Source organism: Pundamilia nyererei, unplaced genomic scaffold, assembly GCF_000239375.1.
Source record: "Pundamilia nyererei isolate P.nyererei 1_Seehausen unplaced genomic scaffold, PunNye1.0 scaffold00035, whole genome shotgun sequence".
In the NCBI taxonomy this organism is placed as follows: domain Eukaryota; kingdom Metazoa; phylum Chordata; class Actinopteri; order Cichliformes; family Cichlidae; genus Pundamilia; species Pundamilia nyererei.
Genome location: NW_005187436.1, coordinates 2201736 through 2223475, shown reverse-complemented (window position 1 = coordinate 2223475; position 21740 = coordinate 2201736). Strand labels below are relative to the sequence as shown.

Sequence of the window (21740 nt, the reverse complement as noted above, 5' to 3'; positions counted from 1 at the left end):
AAGTAGAGAAGCAAGTGACCACGGTTGTTAAGACCAATTTTTACCCCTCAAGCATAAAAGGATGATGGGGTGTTGTCATCACCCTACTAGATAGATGGGTGGTTGAATTCAGTGATTTTCATACATTAGGATTCATACAATAGGTGCTGCTATTAAAAATCTAGGATGAGTTTGAATATCAGTGACCTCGACCTCAAAGTAAAAAAAAAATTGCCAAATTAAAATCCTATCTTTCTCCGATAGACTTTGAAAATATAATTCATGCTTCCATGATCAAAAAAATAAAAATGATACTAATTTGTCATTATTAGTGATGTGGTCACTTTGTGGTTCAAAAGATTATTTTCAATTTGTTTCCTAGCACCTAATTATGCTAAACTCCAGAAATCCTGGTAGATATAACACAAGTCTGCTGACATAAAACAGTCCACTTAAATGATACACGAGCTTCTTTGTTTTGTCTTTTATAGAATCTCCAATATTTTCACCATTCGATGGTAATTCTGGTGCATTCAGTCAAATGCACATGTGCAAACGGGCCGTTCCCTTTTGATGTTTTCTCCTGTGCCTTCAGATTCAATCAGCCCACTTGACAAAAATAGAAGAGGCGGCTGGGAAATATCCCTCTGCGGTGGTAACAGAAAAAGACCAAGAATTCAGAAGGGAAATTGCAGTTTGACAGTAAAAAGATATGGCATCTGAGTGAACCCAGAAGTCCCTATTTTCTTCATGCTCTCTGTCTTGTGTGGTCTTGCTTTTCATTAAGGATCTGACAGTAGCGGTGTTATCACAGTAGATACAAATGCTTTCAGCAGCTGTTTTGTTTGTGTCAGCAGATTGTTTTAGTAGGAGCAGAGAAGCAGTTTTGCAAGACAGCTCTTGAAATAGAGAAAAAGGGAGAGAGAGTCATGAAATCTATAAAATGTGTGCACTGCCAAAGAAAAGGGGTAAACATTATTAGCATGTGCTGCTGATAATCACACCAAAAAGAAGGTGCATGGTCATGAAATAACAGGCCTTAAGGGTTCATTCGCATATTTTTAGAGATGGCAGGCTTGAAAGAGTCATTGGTGAAGACGGCCTGAAAGGCTCCGGCTGCCTTTGCCTGATAGGGGGTTAGTGCTGGCAAAGAGAAGGATAATGGAGAAATGATCTAGCTGCCTTATTGTTTAGAAAAAGCCCACGGCTGAGTCTGGTGCTGAGGCACACTGTAGAAGAAGCCTGGGAACAGTGACAGGTAGTAAACCGTGCAGTGCAGCTTTTAACACTTCTGACACGCTCTGGGGTACGTTCTTTTAAAGCCCAGTGTTCCTAGATGCCATCTATGGATTAAAAGGCTGACAGGCACTAAACAGCTGCCCTTTTTCAAGAAATCTATAGAGCAGTACTTATGGCTACACACCCAGTGTAACGACAGATGTCAGTCAATGTGTGAATGAGTCTTCGCCAGCGGCCCAAATGGGCACGTCTGGTAAAATGTGTCATCCTGTGAGCCAGACCTACATGTAGTTGTGATAACGCTGCATGCTATAAGACTGCCCAGTTGTTTCATTTAGAGGTTAACATTGCATGGGAATAAATGTCAGGGCTGCGGGGTTGATGTAGTCTGAATTTGCCACACTGAGTCATTGCTCGACAGGCTCTCTCTACAGTGGGGGAGACTGAACTGGCACATCACCACCAGAGCTGTGCAAATGCCAAAAAAAAAAAATCTAAATAAATAAAACGGGCATTGTTTTCATTATGCTAATCCCAAGCATGACACCAATTGTGCTGCTCATTCAGTTTTGGGGGTATTTGTCACACTTTTTAGTAAATGTTACGCAGTGGGGGAACAACTCCAAGATAACACGAATGTTGTAGTTACCAGGGGATGTACGAAAGAAAATAAAATGTTTGGTTTCAAATAAAGACAACATTTTTTGCTTTGTTTTCTTGCATTGTATTCTTTAAAACCTTCCCTGCACAGTGGTCTAAAGTAGCTGTACGAAGTAAAACCTGGTATCTGCAATATTCACTTGTATGTACAGCTGAGAAATGTGACAGAAAGGTCATTAGAGCAGAGCTGGCAATGAAATCCATCACTGGTGGGCTGAAGGACTAATGACTCAGAAACATATTCATTTCCTTGTCCCCGCAGGCACATTTAGGCACATGCTACAAACAAATCTCCATCAAATATACTTCTAGAGACACTTCAGGTCTAGGGTGCATCCTTTTTGTCACCCAGAAAGCATGTTTGTATAACTAATCATTAATCATACAGTATTGTTATGGATGATGTTCACTTTAAAATAAGGACATAACCGAAGACTCTTTGCGATCTCCTTAAACAGTCTCCATCCAAACCTTTGTGTTTGTACGGTATAGAGAGAAAAACTCTGGTAAAGAATGAAACCAGAACTGGCTGAAGTGTCACAAAGTTACAATATACAGTATGTCCTTATACTTTATATTTTTTTCACCTTAACACAGTAAATGAATAAAAATAAGCGATTAAACTGGTAAAAAAAAGTAAATGCTTTATACTTAAAAATGTAGCAATTTCTAATGTATGAGTAATACATGAATGTATGTGAGCAGCCAACCAAACCAGCCTGTGGTGTTCTGCCAGGAGCATTTTCACACTACATGCATTTGCATTTGACACCTTAATGGCTATCTAAGGCTTCCCTATTGTTCACAAGTCTCAAACTTTGTCTATAATTACATTTTTCCCACTTCTCCAAGCTCTGTTAGTGAGTTTCTACATGGAATAGCCTTCATTAAGTGTAATTTGATTGACAGCTTTGATGATTTTATTCTTCATTATGTTGATTTCTTGACTTAAAAAAATAAATGCACGCTTAAATTTATAATAAACACTCCTGATGGTCTAATGCAAATTTTGATTTTCGCAGAGCATTTGTTACATTAATAATTTAGTTTTTGTGAAATTTTAAAATTTGTGTATTTAAATATCATGTAATATTTTTACATATAAAAGAAGGCATTATAGATATTGTACATCAAGCTGCCTTATATTTAGCAAACCCAGTAAGTCCAGTATTAATGCATTGTAATAGATGTTTTTGTACCAAAGTGCACCTCATAGCGGGAATATTTCATAGAAAATGTTTTTGTGGCCAGGTCAACACTTTTGGTTAATGATGGAATACTTAAAAATCTGGCTGTGTGTTAGTGTTAGTGGTAACTCACCAATGATTAACTAGAAGAAAATTTCACAAATAAATAAACACCTGATTTACTGCTGCTGTGGCTAATAAATTACCCTGTTGAGCTTGTTGTTTGCAGTTTTTCTTACTTGACTTCATTATAATTTTACTTACACTGTGATTCCTTTTTTCCTCTTATAAATACTTAATATCCCAAAGCTTTACAGTGGTTCCTTTTATCACAAATTGGATGATGTAACTTAAGAAATACAGTCTCCCAGGCTGTTGTTGTTGACCTAAATAGTAAGCAGAATGCCAGATAGGTTGCATTTTGCAGACGTATAAAGCACTTCATCTTTTCTTTTCTTTTGTGTGAAAGTGCAGCAGTGTAAGTCAGAACATTAGGAGGAGAACAGCTTCATCCAGGGTCACCTATTCAGGGTCAATTGTGAATAATTTGGGTGCAGTCTTCAGCATTGTGCTAAATACAACATTCTCTCTTATGAGATCCGCTTTCAAATGCGAACTCAACTGTCACCCATTCAGCTGCTGAGAGAGCTTTAAAAGCAATTATCCGTATCTCTCTATCCGTAGCTCCCTTTTGCTTTGCTTATTCTCCTGATTCCTCCCATTTCTGGGGCAAATCCTTGCACATTCCCATCATGTTTTGATGGCCCACTTTTCTGCTAGTGAGACTGTACTGCAAACTGTTTCCTGGGTTTTGTACAAAGACTCATTACTGTAATGCTGTATTGCATTATATTAGTGTGTGTTGTTAAATTGCTTCAAAGCTAATGCAGAACCGCTAGTAAGAAAAGAATCAGTATATTTACTTAATGTATGTCAACAGAGCAAGTTTTTAGAGATGTTCTTTAAACACTCATTCATTTCAAAGTGTCTTTTTCGTTTTTTGACCTCAGCTGTCAGTGAATTTTCACTTTTTCTAGGCTTGTAATTAGTCTTTTGTATGATTTTTACAATAGAGCACTGATTTCTTGATATTGTATATTAAATTATTGCTGGGGAAGAAGTCTGATTGTTTCAATTCACACTGGTTGTATTTTTAATCACTTACTCATAGGAAGAACTATGAACAAATCTCCACATGTTCCCAAATTTTGGGACCTAATCTATTCCCATTATCACTCAATGTCACACACTCGCTGTGTGAGGTCCAAATTGAACTCTTGCCATTTCTTTTTTTGCACTCAGTAGATTTATAGAGAACGAGCACTTTTCCTGTCCTATTCAGCTTCAAACTACTAATTAATAACTCTTTTGAATGATAAAGCTTTATTTCTAAAATCATCCTTGGATACTTTTCTTTATTTTCTGCAACTGAAGTTTAAAACAGTGTAAAATAATCAGAAATGACCTACACCCAACAAATAATCTGCTGCTCCTTGAAGCAAAGACCTGCTAGAAGCAGACTTGATTTCAAACGTGCTGTAAGGATTTGCTTCTTACTAACTGTTAGCGGTTGTGGGTTGCCCTTTGTGCACTCCTTTCCCAGCTGAAGCGGCGGGGTCATGCCTTGAACTACAGCAGGAGTCTGAATCTGTCTGAAACATTAACCAGTGCAATCCCTCAATCTGCTGGGACGAAAGAAAGCAATCTGCCTATGAAACCAAAGAAATCACCTCACGCCAGAAAGTATCTTTAAGGTTACACTTCTCAAATGCGCACACACACACACACACACACACACACACACACACACACACACACACACACACACACACACACACACACACTAAATGGCTTTTTTTGTGTTTCCACTCCTCTCACTATAAAGTGATATAATCTTTTATTAATGGTCAGTGCTTATCTGGTGACATGGAGACCGTTTCAATGATTAATCTGAAGAGGAAGTGCTCATTGTACACAGGGAGATCTTTAGGATCTTGGAGAACCACTGTGCTGTTTTCAGTTAATGACGTGAGAAAGATTGTATTAATTAGAACAGACCATCAGATTGGTTAGAAAGCCTGCGAGAGATCAGGACACAGTCAAAAAGAGGTAACTTTTATCCATTCACTTTCCTAACTGCTTTTAAAATTTAGGAGCCTATCCCACCTCTCATCAGGCAATAAGCAGAGTACCCTCGACAGGTTATCGGTCTACCAGAGAGCTAACAAAGCTCAAATTCTCACATTCACACCAGTGGCCGGTTTATAATCACAGATTAACCTGACATGCATCCAGACTAGTACCAACCTTGAAATTTTAAAGTTGTTTAACAGCGTTCATTTTGAAAGTTGTCCAAAAGCTAGAATATTAAAAATGCCTGACAAAGGCCTTAAAAATTCATTAAGTAAGCAACCAGAGCGAGCAGCTCCCTAAACCACGTCTTATTATCGATAAATTCAGCATTTTCAAAACAAGACTGAGGCTGTTAAGCTAAAGCTGAGCTCTACTTTTTGCCTCACCCTCAAGAAACAGCATCTTTATGCAAATTCACAGAGTAAGGCTGAAGCAATGAATTGTGAATTATTTAAATATTTTTAAATATATGTATCACACATTTGGCCACATGCGATTTTTCCTACTAAACAAATTTTCAAAATGACGTGTTCTTACTCCTCTGATTATTTCTAGATTTTTTTTTGTTTTGTTTTCAGAGTTTCAAACTGGGCGGCACGATATACGATCAGGCGTCAGAGATCTCAGGGTCACACCTGCTTCCCTGGCTGTGTTGAAACTCTTTCTGCCACAGGTTTATATCAATAAAACCTTTTGTAAGTCTGCTGTGGCTCTTGTAATGCTATATTAAAATTGCAGTCAAAGCGAGGAAGTGGTTCATTAGAATTAATTAGAAATTTCAGGACATTCTTTCTCTCTTGCAATCACCTCTATCTTGTAATTAGAGCGAGTGGTGGGAGGATAATGCAGCTGTGCTGTGTAGAGGGCACCAGGGAGCAAGAGAGATGCATGAGATTGCTGCTGAATACTAAACAAGCTTGCTCTTCCCATGTAACAAAAGAACAGATGTCCTGTCTGACTCTTCTCTTAAAGAAGCTTTTTTAATGTGTTTGGGTTCTTGCTGTCTGTGGTTTCCTTGAGCTTGGCTCTAGGATCCAGTAATAAAACCAAGATTTGGAATGGTGTCTAAACGCTTTAGTCATTTAGATCATTGTTGCTTTACTTGTGTGTCTGTTTAAGGACTGAATCTCTGAATTTTGAACTCTTGGGAAACCGTGTTTATCCCTAACCCCAAATGCATTTTTGGTGGCATGGATTGGCTCCAGGGCCACTGCAAATCAATATAAAGTTATTCTAAGTGATCACAGGTCACAGCCACAGTGGTCACTGATTGGGTCAACATATAGGGGAGATTGTGGCGCCATTAAAACATCAAATGAGTAAATATATTTTGGGAGAATGGTATTAATCCCTCCAGGAGAGATCCAGACTCTTGGAGAATCAGTTTCACAGCACACTTAAAAATTTCTTACTAAGGCATGTTATTATTGGTTTTTCCATTAATTTGTCAGCCAATGTGTGATAGTGTCCAGGCAGACTGAGGGGTTCCTGCTGTTCCATTTTTCAAACAGGCACGTCAGATCGGTTAGTGATAATACAACAAAGTAATAATCTTGAAGTGACAGTGGCGAGCACCCATGCAACCCCCCCAGTCTTGCTGCATAAAGGTCAGCTACCCTCAGTCGCAGAACTCCAGTGGGCATTTGGCACACAGTCATGGTGGGTAAGCGACAAGCTCGGCATTGACAAGCCTTTTTCCTAATGAAGTGCCTGTTATCTGCAGCCGGAGTAATGACATGCAGGGGTGTGCTGCCAGGAACGCTTCTACTTGCCTTCACGGGGCAAAGGAGGAGGAGGAATAAGACAGACGGCTGACTGTGGGTGCTCAACCTTCACCTCAGCTGACCCCCTCATTAGTCACTGTGAGCACTGAGACTTGAATACTAGAAAGACTTCAGTCAATTAGATTCAGGCATAGACACGAGCTGGGTGGGTTTTTTTGTTTGTTTTTTTTTAGATTTGATTGCTTTCTTTTAGAGCGCCCCCCCCCCCCCCCCCCCCAAAAAAAACCCCAAATCCATCAAACTAGTTATAAACTAGTTCATAATGAATTCAAATCTGTAATTGCGACTAACAATCTAAAGTTGAAACACCAGAAACGCGGAGGAATTAGAATTAATTTGCCTTGATATTTCCAGCCCCGATGGATATGAAAATACCAATATTTACCGTCCTAGTAGGCCCGTTTGGCTTTGAAACAGCACTCGGGGAAAATATCTGGCCTTTTTGCTTCTAAAAGCTTTCATCAACACACAACTGTGTTGTAGTTCCACTGAATGGCAGTGAATATTAGCAATAAGATACTAAAAGCTTGCAGACAAACATTGTGATCTACCAGTGGGCTTCTTTTATCTGACCTACATTTGTTGTAAAAATAAATAAATAAATAGTGGGAATGTAAGATTTGCTAGGGAACAGCTTTTTTTTTTCTCTGCAGAAGAAGAGCTTTTCACCAGCTTGTCTCTCATTTTTTTCTTATTATTTTGGGTTTTGTGAACAGTGTCCATAGGATTTATTAGCTGAAAAGCATTACGCTCTGCACGTAGGCACTGGACAATATGATGTGTAATTTGTAATGCAACTAAAGCAGTGAAGTTATGGTCTAAAGCAGCGGTCTCCAACCTTTTTTGCGCCACGGACCGGTTTATGCCCGACAATAGTTTCACGGACCGGCCTTTAAGGTGTCGCGGATAAATACAACAAAATAAAACTAGTACCGGTACCGAAAAAAAGAAGATTTATTCATAACACACGTGAAAAGACTCAGGAAAACAGAGTTAACGATAAAAACGATAACAAAATAACTGAAAACCGATAAAAACCCTGAAAACCATATTTCACACCTGAGCCTCAACTCTTGCGGCCCGGTACCAAACGACTCACGGACCGGTACTGGTCCGAGGCCCGTGGGTTGGGGACCGCTGGTCTAATGAACCAAAATAAGGTGAAGATAAGAAATGTCAAGCTGAGTTTTGTGTGTCACAAGAGTTGCTCTCTTTTTTCTCTTTTTTGCTCTCTAAGTTCCACAGTTTCACCGATTCCTTTATTTATGGTAAATGATCTGTATTTGTATAGCGCTTTACTTGGTCCTAAGGACCCCAAAGCGCTTTACACTATACACAATCATCCACCCATTCACACACACATTCACACACTGGTGATGGCAAGCTACAGTGTAGCCACAGCCACCCTGGGGCGCACTGACAGAGGCGACCACCACCAGTAGGCGGTAGGTGAAGTGTCTTGCCCAAGGACACAACGACCGAGACTGTCGGAGCCGGGGCTCGAACCGGCAACCTTCCGATTACAAGACGAACACCCAACTCTTGAGCCACGATCGCTGTGTTTACAGCATGTTTTAAAGATTCTGTGCTGGAATATGTTTTATACTGCTGGAACTACAGCTACAAGAACACAGAACACACACCAAGAATACCTGTTCAATCAATGAAATTTCGCTTTGATCTGCAGACAACCTAAAGCTACTTCCACATCTGCTTTATGAGGCTGTGGTACAGCAGCGTTTAAATGTATCCAATTTAAAAGTTAAGAACTCTAGTGTGCAGCCATCACCTTAGCATTAAGCAGCAGCACCGTGTGCGCACTGAGCAGTAAAATAATTCACTGAAACGTTAATTTACAGGATTATTATATGTTCTTTAGCGTTTTTTTTTTAAATTTAGATTTTATCATCGTCATCTGGTAGGCTCTTTGATTGGAGTAGGCGGAGCTCAAAGGGGTCATACATCAAAGAGTGATATGATGTGTAAAATGCCCATTTATATATGAGTTCGCACAGAGCCTGAAGGAGAGAGAAATTAAATAACCACCATCATTATACCCGTTATCTCCAACTAGAGGTTTAGGTGTAGTGGAATCGCTAAGTCAAAGAAAGCCTGACTTGGTTTGTTTTATACCTTTCTGGACTTGAGGTTTAGGCTTGCAAAAGTTCCACATTAAGTCAACCCTGTGATCTTGTACCTGGCCTCATGTTTCCCAGTCAGGGTGGTAGTTGTTGAGCAGTGACAGCACTGGAGTAGCCTTAGGATTAATGGTGCTGTCTTCCTGATATTGATTAATCGCCAACCTTTTAACCTCGTCACATTTACTAGGCGTATGCTCTGATGTAACGCGTTAATACCACAGAAGCCGAGACACTGAAGTGTCGTAGACAGCTCAGTTTCACATGCTTAATTAAAACTTTTTAAATGTACTTGACCTCCTGCCATTTAAGGATTTTGAATCTGCTTAAAATTTCAGCTCTGCTATTTGAGGTTATTTGAGTTTAGCTGCTCAGTTCTTCTGTATTTCCCACGAAATATGCCATGATATTGTACCGTATGTCACCCACGCACTCAATTATTACCCTGCCTGGCTTTCTGTAGCAATGCACACAGTTGTAATAATCACTTTTAATGTACTGGCAAATTAAATCTGCAGGTGTCTGCAGTTGTGTAAAACACTTCCAGTGCTAAACAATTATACTGAGAAACTCTCAGTTTGTTCTTTTGCTTCTTTCCAAACAGCGTGTTCAGAAAGAAAGTCCCCCAATCATCATATTTATTCACTGTTCACTCCACATTTTCCCCCTGGTCTTCAGCGTCCCACCTGTAGTGGCTCTATGCCCCACCAGTGGGCCCTGCTGCACAGTTTGAGAACCATTGCTCTTAGGGAAGCTTCATTGTGAGACTCAGAAATATAAGCAAACCCGAGAAAGACCTCATCACTTTTAATCCTTTCTCTTTTTAAGCTGTGTGATGGGGGTTTATTCCAGACACTTCAGATGGCTCTGGCTTCGTATTAATATTAGATGAATCCAAGATATATCTGCTGGAGTGAGCGAAGCATTCTTCTAGCAGGAAATATTTCTCATTTTAAAGGCTTAGCTTTTCTTGGCTGAATTTTTTTGGGGCCATGTGCTCGAATATGTGATTTGCTGCTTTTGAATTTCAGTTTTTCTGCTCTTCTATTGCAGCGGGATGCAAAGGGACAATATCTGTTTGACCTCATCTGCCATAACCTCAACTTACTGGAAAAAGACTATTTTGGCATCAGATATGTGGATCCAGACAAGCAGAGGGTAAGTGTTTACATCTGTGAGTGTGGCAAGAGGTTTTTTGTGTTTATACTAATGTGCATTTCATTTATGGTTTTCTTAGTGAGGTACTTTTCACAAAATTAAAATCTAGTCTGAGAGAAAGAAATGCTCATCCTTGAAATACACAATATCATTAAGGTGAAAGGCATCTGTTTCTTCCTGGGGGTCAGATGAGATTATCTTTAATTAGTCTCCTGTCTTTGCACGAGCTTTGAGTCTTGATAGAAAGTTCAGCTAATGCCTAATGGGCCCATTGTTTTACTAGAGAGGGAAATAGAGAACCAGTTAAAGTTGAGATGTTAAAAATTATTTAATTTACTGGAATCATAAACCTCAAATATTTAAAACGTTTTCTATAAATGGTAGCATGTTTGTGTGACATGAAACTCGCCTCATCTGAGTCACACGTTAGTCTGTTGCTAAGAAAGCTGTATTGATGTTGAAAACTTTTGCATTCCTACTTTTTGTGCACATAAAAAAAATGATCAGGGGACAATAAGGGGATTGGAAGATGATCTGACCTTAATAGTGTCAGTGAAATGGTATTAACATCCATCCATACTTCTTATATCTTATGACATATAAAAGGTCAGTGTGGCAGGGTGTGGTTTGTGGCTCAGCTGCAGGGGAGGGGTCGAGCAGTGGGTTTAGGGTGTGGTGTCAGGGGAGGCCGGCTCGCACACCTGACCTCATCACCTAATCAGGTCTACTCTGTTAAGGATGTTGCTGGGACTGGAGGGGTGAGCGGTGTGTGCTACAGAAATGGGGCAGCTGGAAAGACGGAACTTTAAAAACTGGAAAATAAAAGACGCTGAAAAACTGCAACACTGTGGTCGTCGGGTCCTTCATTGTCACAGAACGTTTTAAGCCTAATCTTAAAAGTAGAGAGGCAGTTCCTACTTCTGGTGAAAGAGTATATAGTCTTTGAGTTGAAACTAGAGTGCTAAGTTTTTAAACTGCCTTGTTTTATCTCTGGCTTCCAAACTTTTAAAAGCAGAAGCTGTTGAATGTGAACTAAGAGTGACTTTTTTGCACACATTACTGTGTTGCGTTGTGTCAAAACGACGTGCATGCCTGCAGTTTAAAATTTGAATGTTTTTGATTTAGAGCGAGATTGTGGTCCAGAGTGAAAAGTTGTGTTCTTCGGTGTCTCTTTCTCACGCCACCTTTCAGACTGAAGGCCGTCCCAACAGGCGCTTCTGCTGTGAGGCATATAGTTGCACTGCTGGATTCATGAAGTATTAACATGTTCACAGATCATGTTGTAGCTCTTCAGACAAGAACCAAGTTCTGCTGATGCTGCATTTCCTATGCTGTCACTCAGGGCTATTTTGGTGGTTGTTGCTGTGGGTGGGTTGGGTTGGCGAGAAGACATCACCGGAGAAAGATGGAGAGAGAATACGATTCCAGTGAAATGCAGGATCTGAATCTCGCTCTAGAAACACACAAGTGTAGCCAGCAGAGCCCGGTATTAGTGTTATTGTCATGTGTGTATTTTATTAAATTTTATAATGTAATGTGATAATAATAATAATAATAATAATAATAATAATAATAATAATAATAATAATAATAAAAGATCATCAATGTGGCATATTATTTAAAAAATGCAAATAAACAAAACAAAATTAAAGTCTGATTTTTTGGGTAGATAGAATATTACCACAGCTGCTGAAAAATATTATTATGATTATTAGTATTTAAATGAAGTATTAAAATGAGATATATTTCTATTGTTGAAACCACATTATGGATCAATTTTAATTATAATAAAATAAAACTGTGTCATTTGTGTTGCTTTTCAAAAATTCTCTTTTACAGGTATAATTTATTTTTTCATCTTTTGAGTACAAGAGTGTAGCTTTAAAATGTTTCTGGCTATTCCTGCCTGCTCAGCCACATTTTCATGCACAAACTGTAAACTTTGTTTAAACTGCTTAACTTGCGGTCATTAATTTATTATGTCAGATGACTGAATAAACTAATTGAAGTATTATTCTATGGAGTAAATCAGAGTTATATATATCTTTGAATGCTTTAATAAAGAATAAACATTTAATATTAAAGGGAATGGGAAACATTATCTATTACTTTTCCATAATTATTTTATTTACCTGAAGTATTTGATGATGTCATTAAAGAAACCTCTGGAAATTCTTTAGGTTCAATGCAGCATTCGCTTATTGCACTGATCAATCTGTACCGCTCTGACACTATACATGGTGTTAGCAGGTTTTCCCACGTAAAACTGTCAGCAGTAACAGCTGATGTGTGGATTACTCTCAGGGGATGTTTGTGACATTTGTATCTGTCTGTTTTTCTGTCAAATGCAGCATTGGTTGGAGTTCACAAAGTCAATTGCAAAGCAAATGAAATGTAAGTACTTCACTTACTTTTTGTGTCTTTATAATTAAAGAAGCTTTGAAATTAAGTTGGGAAATCTTTTAAAATCGCATACATTATGTAGCAATATGATGTACATTTGATGTAGCAACAGAAAAAGCTAATTGCTTAGTTTATTAAATTTAAGTAATTTAATGCAATGAAAAAAGATCAATAGTTATTTGTCAGTCTGATCGGGGGAATGTAAACAGTTTGTTCAAGTCTGAAGAACTGTGCTTTACATTTTAGTCATTTGGTCTGATTCTGATGTATCAGTATTTCTATTTTTATGTTTCTAATAGTTAAATCTTTGCTGCTTCCTTGTTCAGGTTACTCTCTACAATGTTTTTATTATCTCAGTAAGACTTTCATCTGGATAAAAAAAAAAAGAGATTATTATAGATTATAATTATTATAATCTAAGTTTCCTCGTGGAAACCGTTAAAAGGAGGACTTTCTAACAGTATTTTTTGTACAATATTGCATGTAGATCTGAATATTTCTCCCAAAAAGTCTTCTGCCTTGAAGAGGATATATTTTTATGGATGAATGCAGTGTAATAATAGATCACGTTAATTTCAATTACCAGTATATTCAACCAGTCTCTTACTGAGGAGTCCTTTTAAACAAATTTTGAAGATTAGAATTGATAACAAACTCTTGAGATGACGAGTTTAGTCGATTTAAATATCCAATTAATTAATTTACTCATCAAATTGAATTACATAGATACACTGATGGACAACTAGCGTATATTTTCCAGCAGTCATGCTGAAGAATATTGTCCTTTCCTCCACGCAACACAATTATTTTAAATTCAGTCTTTTGGTTAATGTTAGATTAAATTGATTAAATTGTTGGTTGATTTTGTTATTTTTAGCAGAGTTACAGAGTGTATGCATCGATCAAGAGACACAAAGACCTATAAATTAATTTGACCAAAGACATTTCTAAAAGCACTTGTCAGATTTCACGTTTCTGCTGATTGTTGGCAATTATTGAAGTTATCCTCGCACATGTCTCAAATATTTCCTGTTTGTTTCCTCCAGCTCAGCCTCCGTTCACCATGTGTCTGAGAGTTAAGTTCTACCCTCCTGATCCTGCTTCTCTCAAGGAGGAAATCACTAGGTATGACCCACTGTGGTGGCTTTCACTTCAGATGAGTTGATAAAGGCTGTTTGTGTTTTTTTTGTTTTTCTAAAGCTAAAGTTTGCATTCATTTCAGTTTAGCAGTGATGAAAAGAGGGAAAGAAGAGAGATGGCAGCTGTGCTGGGGCGTTGTTTTGTTTCCTCGGATTAGATTTGTGCTGTGAAACTTCTAGACTGAGCAAACATGCCTCTTTCTGAAACATTATTCATGTGCCTTCATAATTAAAATGCTTGAGCACTTTACCGTCTAAAACGTTATGATGAATATTACACAGAACACCATTACAGAGGAATGTAACAGCCTTCTCTGGCAGTGCTGAAAGTTAATGGTTGGAAGATTAAAAGCAACATCATGCAAGATTTTTGTGCAAACGCACACATTCTCCATGTAATAATCCTCTTCAAATGTAGTCCTGTCTTAATAACGTATCACTTTAAATTGGTGAAAGTAACACTTTCACTCGGACCGAACAGCTGTGAGTTCACACGGCGTCAGTTTGCACTTGTATTCATTACTGACAGGAGAGAGGTCCGCTCCGTCTCTCTCTCTGCTGTGTAATAAGATGCATTCATGTTTTCTATTGTACCTAAAGAATAGATGAGTAGATGAGATGGGGGCAAAGGTTTCTAATTGAAAGTGGAAATGAATTAGAGAGAAAGGAGTGAGTTCATGGTTATTATTATAGTGCAGTGGGCAGAGCATGGTGCAGACCGCAGACAAGACAAATAATCAGTTGCATGCTCATTCACTGCGTACGCCCACTCATTGAAATTGGACTGTTTGGACACTATGTTAATACCAAATTAAATTCAAGGCAAAATAGGCAGCTTTTTGATAAGAGATAAAAATACACTCACCTGCCACTTCATTAGGTATACCCTTTCAACTGCTTGTTAAGGAGCTATTTCAATAACTCAGTGTATTTCAGCAGTTAAGACGACCCGCTGAAGTTCAAACTAAGCATCAGAATTGGGAAAAAATGTGATTTAAGTGACTTTGAGGATCGACTATCTTGTTTTAGCTCATTCCGATTGATCGTCTCATTTAGGTTTGACATTATGTTGACATTAGCTTGTCATTTTTCAGATGCTCATTGTTTTTAGAGTTTTCAGCTTTAAGTGACTAACGCTGCCTTACATACAGTGAAACTGGACTAGATTGCTTTGAGCTTGACCAGCCCGGTCTGATTAGTCTGGATTTCTGCTGTAACATCCAGATCAGAACTTGGTGTAAACAACATGAAAGGATGGATCCATACTGCCTTGCATCACCGGTTCAAGCTTTTGGTTGTGGTGTAATGGTGTAAGAGGACACTTTGGGACATTATGGGCCCCTTAGTGCCAACTGAGCGTTGTGTAAATGTCACACCTTACACAAGTATTGTTGATGACCATGGCCATCCCTTTATGAGCCCGTCAGTATGGACCTCTGTGTGAGGAATGTTTTCAGCACTTTGTTGAATCTATACCACAGTGGACCTTATGAAGTGTCCAGTGAGTGTTATTTGTAGTTACAGGTTATCTTTATTGCAGCATGGTGTTGATTTTCACCACCTACAATAAAACAAAAAAACAACAGCAAAAAGAGCAAAAATGGGAGTACCAGATTAACAACATGGTCGGTTGAATTTATTTTGTAATAACAGACTGGTTTGACATCAGCCTACAGTTTTATTTGCCTCCTGTTTCCTTTTTGGTTTGTTTATTGATGGCAGATGTGAGTCCTTGTGGCTATTCCATGTATAAGCTAATGCAGTGGCGTTTCAATGTCCATTATGCAGAACTGTTCTTTTAGCACAGTTTGGTATGGTTATGGTTATAGCATCTCTCTTCACCTGTCTGCACTTCTACTTTGATTCTAACTTACTAAATATAGGCAATATTTTTTATCCCAGTAACATCCTTGACATCCTTCTTTCAGCCCTTTATAATCACGAGTGAAAATCTGCTATTATGTATAAAAGAATTAGTTGGCTATGCTCATTAGTGCTCATATCAGTGTGCAGATGTTTTGAAGTGTAATCAAAAGATCAGCAGCCATCAGCACCAAATAGCTGGGGATGTTGTTGTGCGTGCAGTTTACTCATCATATTTTTAAAAGGGTCTGTGAATCTGCTGCCATGTGAATAACATGGGATGTCTCCATTTAAAAAAAAAAAAAAAGAAAAAACATTGTGGAAATGTTCTAGACACTAAAAAGAAAGCAGGTCTTGGGTTTTTTTTGAGTGTTTTTTCACCTCTAACTATAACAACAGTAATGATAATGGTAGTAATAATAATACTCATCTCTACTATTATTCATCATCATCTTTGCTGCAAATCATTAAGGTTCGCGATTCAGGAGCTGATTGGTTCGATGAGCCTGAAACTAGGCAGGAGATTTTAAGAAAAGCACAGCGGCATCAGTAGCAGCTTCTCCCTCGGGGTCTTTCTGCCATTATTTCACCCAAAACAAAACCCTCATTTCAACTAAATCAAAAAGAAATATTCAAACCACCCATGGGGAACACGAACACAACATGTAGCCTTTGCTCGGGTTTGCCATTCCTGCTTGCTTCATCGTTTACCTGCTAATGTTCACTGAGAAAATCAGCTGTATTTATGACCAGTTTTCTTATAATCAGTGAGAGCAGCTGACGTGGTTTTTGTCCTTTGTAGATATCTTGTCTTCCTGCAACTCAAGAGAGACCTCTATCACGGTCGGCTCCTGTGCAAAACCTCGGATGCGGCTATGCTGGCTGCCTACATCCTTCAAGGTAATGAAAAGTGACAGATGGAAATTACTTGTACCACTCTCTGCTTCTCACTGTGTTCTCAACCTCTGTTTCACTGTGCCTCATAGAGCACCGTCCTGATAAACACCGCCAGCCAAGCAAAATAGATTTTCTGAGGATTTTTTCACAAGAGCGAAAAATACTCCTCAGAGAGTTCCCTAATGTGATGCAATGAACTTTTTGCTCTATGTGATTTAGCAAACTACTCACAAACAATGAAAGCTTGTTCTGTACCGTATGATAATTACATCAGTTGCGAGGTAATGAACAAGAAAATCGCACTCTGTTATAAAGTCTTTGAAGCTGTTATCTGGCATCTTGTCATCTTTGAACCACACACACACAGTCTCAGCTGGCTTCACAGGGAGGCAGGTCCTCCTGAGGAGGATGGCCTGATGAATTAAACATAGGCTGCCTGGTCAGCTCCTCTTTGCAGAGAGGAATCAACGTCAGGGTCATCTAAGGGAGAACAAAACGGCAAGAACCACAAACAAACCTGGCCATGTTTAGCCCGACTCCCCTGGCATTTAAATCTAACGTCTATCTGATATGAATGTCTGTGGACATGTTTAAAATGTAAATCTTTTTTATTTTGTTATTCCCCCTCCAGCTGAGATCGGTGATTACGACCCTGGGAAGCATCCTGAAGGTTATAGCTCCAAGTTCCAGTTCTTTCCTAAACATTCTGAGAAGTTGGAGCGAAGGATTGCGGACATACACAAGACGGAGCTGATGTAAGAGCCAAAATATATGACCTGCAATCGCTCAGCCAAAAGAAACACTAGACTTGCTTTGACATTTATGTAATTGACTGGCTTGATGAGGTATCAATGGTTTGCGCTGGGCTGGATAGACAGATTATCATCTGTTATTTGAGCAGATAGCGGAGAAAAGCACTTAGACTGTAGCTTGCCCTTTATTTGAACAGTTATTAGCGACGGGTCCTAGCCACAGCATTAACCTGATAAGCAGCAGTGAAAGTGATCTGATGGAGCGGGTTCATGAAGAGGCACAGGAAAAGACAGCTGCTGAGCTGATTAAGCATTTCATTCATTCATCTGCATCATTTTTAAAAATGAATGAATGAGCCACCGTGTTATCTTGCATTATTTTGAGGTTGTTTAATAGTTAAAGGTGTCTGGAACAAATAGGGGGCAAGTAAAACAAAAATAAAAAAATAAAAATCAGTTTAAAGAAATAATCTGAGTCACAGTAGAGACAGAATTGCAAAAGCCTACTTTCGATGCTGTGGGAGGACAAACCGTATGAGACACTGCTGCCCACTAGTGGTGTGTCTTTTACTTAATACCATGTAAGCACAGAGCTGCCCTGAATACTTAGGTTAATGTGACAGCCAGAAAGAAGCTGACATCAATAATAAGTGTTTCTTTTTGTTTTTTGTCATCCTATAGTTTATTTGCTTCAATTGATCGTGTGTTCATATTTGATCTATTTGGGCGCTTATTCATCTTTACCTCTACTAAAAGAGGTAAAGATGAATCTACTCACTAAACGAGTAGATCTCATTATTGGAAATGTATTTGTTCGTTCCTCTCTTCCAAGCCTTTTCAAATTTAGACATCTCGATATTTAATTTTTAATGTTTGTGGTGGACTGACACAGAAAATCTCTCTTAGTGGACAGAAACCTGAAACATCAGAGCGAAATTTCCTACAGAAAGCTCAGATGCTGGAGACGTATGGTGTTGATCCACATCCATGCAAGGTTGGGTGGCATTTTTTTAAAATTACTATTTTGCTCTCTTTAGACATGTTGTAAATGCTTTTCCGTCCATTTTGAATGGTTAAATATTCCTTTGGGATCCTCTTCGGTTTTATGTCATTAAGTTTTATTTTGAAATTGTTTTGTGTGCTTCAGGATGTATCTGGGAACCCTGCTTTTCTCGCCTTCACGCCGTTCGGTTTTGTGGTGCTTCAGGGAAACAAGAGAGTTCATTTTCTCAAATGGTGAGCCAAATGTGAAACATTTTCTCATGTGAGCCAATCGCAGCGCACTCCTCGAGTACTCAACTCACAGCAGATCTGTGAGAAGACAAGCATTTTTACTGCGGGCCTTTAGTTAATCTTATTTGACATACATGCTTTTTATGCAGAGTCATCTACATGAAACAGCGTGTGCACAGCAGCTGGATGTACAGTCACAGTCAACAGAGCGACTCCATCTGCCTCTACCTGTGACACGTGCCGGGGGCTGAACACAGATGGCTAATTACAGCAGCTAAACTGCAAACTAGATCAAGAAAAGATACTAGGAGCTTGTACTTGCAGCTGATTTGAGCTTAATTTAATTCAGGAAAATGCTTCATTGGTTAAATGAAAGTCTACACAGCATGGTGCATTTCTGTTAAACTTTTACCTGCATGCTTTTAAGTCAAGAGGTTACCGTCATGATTATGCAGCCAGACTTATTACGTAATATGTTTGCAGCATTTAGGCTAATGGCTTTGTTTGCTTGCCATCAGCAGCACTCAGATTTCCCTTGCTCTCCATTCCCTGTCTGCAGGGAATATTAACACTTTTTTATTTTGGCATCCAAAACATATCTGTGACTGTTTATGCGAACTATAATGAATATTTAAAGAGGCTGTGGCTTTGTGTGCATTGTCTTTCGGACAGGAACGAGGTGACCAAACTCAAGTTTGAAGGCAAGACTTTTCACATATATGCAAATCAGAAGGAGGTGAGAGCATGAATTGTTGGAAAAAGCATGTTTTGATGACAGTGTGTCTGTAGAAAGTCTTCCATCAGAATTTGTTATATTGTCCTGCACGCCCACTTATTTTCAACGTGCAGGACAAAAAGATCATCTTGACATACTTTGCACCCACACCGGAGGCATGCAAGCACCTTTGGAAGTGTGGAGTGGAGAATCAAGCTTTCTATAAGTAAGTCATTTAATTGTTCTTTTCAACCTTTCATCATGATGTAGTTGCTCTGACAGGCAGGGTAGGATTATGGTACCTCAGTATCCTCAGAGCACTTCCCTTCCTGGTTGTTTTTCAGCGAGAAAATGAGGTGTGAGCTGCTGCTGACCTGTAGTGAACGACTGTGCACTGGCACGAGACCACAAGCACTTTCGTGCTCCTTCTGAGATATGGATCCCCTGACTTAGCCATGAGTAACTGTGCGAGTCTCCTCTGTTCTCTGCAGCCCAGGAATCATGGTTAACAGAAAAAAAAACAAAAGCTCAGTGTGTGAGCTCAGAGGCTCCCAGCGTGACCCTTTCAATGACTCCCTGAAGTGGCAGACTGTTAATCTCTTATCAGCCTTCCATTTATTAAAATCTTACTGTTCTTGGAAGTCTGTGGGAGCAAAAGAGGACACACGATAGAAGCAAAAATATCCCTAGAAAGCAACATGAAATATTAAATATTCATGTCTCACTTAGTATGACAATATAAACATTGAGTCCTGTATGGAGCCGTGTTGAGGATGCACTGCCCAAAGTGCAAAGAGATGAGATGCATAATTTAATAAAAAGAATATTTGATCCTAGTTTCTCGTTTGTTCTGAGATTCAGAAAACAAAAGATCACAGGCATTCGGGGTTTAACTGTGTGTTCGTATTAGGGTCATATTCTCCCTAGAATATATGGGATATTGTCATTGCTTTCCTTCTTGCTGTCTTTGATTGAATACTTTACTTTTACTTTTTTGTTTTGTTTTTCTCTTCTTTTCCTTTTTCCATCAGGCTTGAGAAGTCAAGTCAGGTTCGCACTGTGTCCAGCAGCAACCTATTCTTCAAGGGCAGCCGTTTCCGCTACAGGTAGAGTACACGACAAGGCAATATGACTGATGACAGGGAGGGGAGGACACTGCAGAAAACCCCCAGCTGGAGTGGAGAGAAGTGTTCCCAGAAGACTTGGCCCTCCTGGCCTTCTGTGCTTTAAAGTCAGGGTACCTTTGCCTGGAGGAAAGGACTGACACCTACCAAGACAGAGGACACAGAGGGGGAAATGAAGGGGACTGATGTCATGACACGTTTTTTTCTTTGGATCTGTTTTAAATCTATATTACGACATAAAAATTACGGAATATTTAGATACTTGCCAGCCACTTTATTAGGTACACTGTGCTAGTAGCGGGTTTGATTCCCTTTTGCTTCTGTTTTAAACCTTCATGGCAGATTCAATAAGGTGCTGGAAACATTGGAAATAAGGTTTAAATGATACTTAATAAGTACCACGGGGCTTAAAATGAATATCCCCCACAACATTACACCACTGTCGCCGTTGGTACGCAGCAGGATGAATCAATATTTTCATGTTGTCTACACCAAATTTTGAATCTACCTGCTAAATGTCTCATGAGACATTGAGACTGATCAGACCAGGCAATGTTTTTCCAGTCGTCTGTTCTGAGCCTGCCCAAACTGTAGCCTCGGTTTCCTGTTATTAGCTGACAGGAGTGGCCCCCTGTGTGGTTTTTCTGCTGCTGTACCCATCTGCTTCAACATTGTGATGTGCATTCAGAGATGCTCTTTTTTTATACTTTGTTTGTAACAAGTGGTTATCTGAGCTACTGTTGCCTTCCTATTGGCTTGAAGCAGTCTGGCCACTGTCCTCTGACATCAACAGGACTTTTTTTCACTGGAGAACTGATGCTCACTGGGTATTCTCTCTCTTTTAATCCATTCTCTGTAAACCCTAGAGATGGTTGTGTGGGAAAATCCCAGTAGATCAGCCCGTCTAGCACCGACAGCATTCAAAGTCACTTAAATCCCCTTTCTTTCCCATTCCTATGCTCAGTCTTGACCATGCCTACATGCAGTGAATTTAGATATTTGCGTTTGAACAGTTGAACAGGTGTACCTAATTAAGTGGCCAAAGAGTCTAATCTAATCTAATTATAATTCTTGTATTTTTGTTTGTACTGGTTTTCAGATATCGATTTAAGATTTCTGACTCTTTAGTTTGTAATGAAAAATTACATTTAAAATTTGTCTCTTTTTGCAAACATTGTTCTGTTTAAATCTTCTTTTGAAAAGTTATTAGTAAAGCTCCTTACACCAGCGATAAGGAAGCATTTTGGCCATAGTAGAAGATCTTAAACTCTAAGGAAATAAACTTAAACCTGTCTGCATAAATACAGCTGAAGGAATGTGACAAAGCAGTCATAGA

The 21740-nt window shown here is 39.0% G+C and overlaps 1 protein-coding gene across 4 annotated transcripts in view; it reads left to right on the top strand.

Moving 5' to 3' along the window:
• The window catches only part of frmd5a (FERM domain containing 5a), a 69253-nt gene that overhangs the window by 42093 nt on the left and 5420 nt on the right, over nucleotides 1–21740 (top strand). For 3 of the 4 annotated variants that reach the window (XM_013910047.1, XM_013910048.1, XM_005729957.1), the window contains exons 2-11: nucleotides 10174–10278; nucleotides 12630–12672; nucleotides 13728–13806; nucleotides 16486–16583; nucleotides 17212–17335; nucleotides 18239–18326; nucleotides 18480–18568; nucleotides 19238–19301; nucleotides 19415–19506; nucleotides 20312–20386. In XM_013910047.1, coding sequence (XP_013765501.1) covers nucleotides 10174–10278; nucleotides 12630–12672; nucleotides 13728–13806; nucleotides 16486–16583; nucleotides 17212–17335; nucleotides 18239–18326; nucleotides 18480–18568; nucleotides 19238–19301; nucleotides 19415–19506; nucleotides 20312–20386 — 857 coding nt within the window. The remainder of the gene's footprint in view (nucleotides 1–10173; nucleotides 10279–12629; nucleotides 12673–13727; nucleotides 13807–16485; nucleotides 16584–17211; nucleotides 17336–18238; nucleotides 18327–18479; nucleotides 18569–19237; nucleotides 19302–19414; nucleotides 19507–20311; nucleotides 20387–21740) is intronic. The other variant, XM_005729956.1, reaches the window with a different exon arrangement.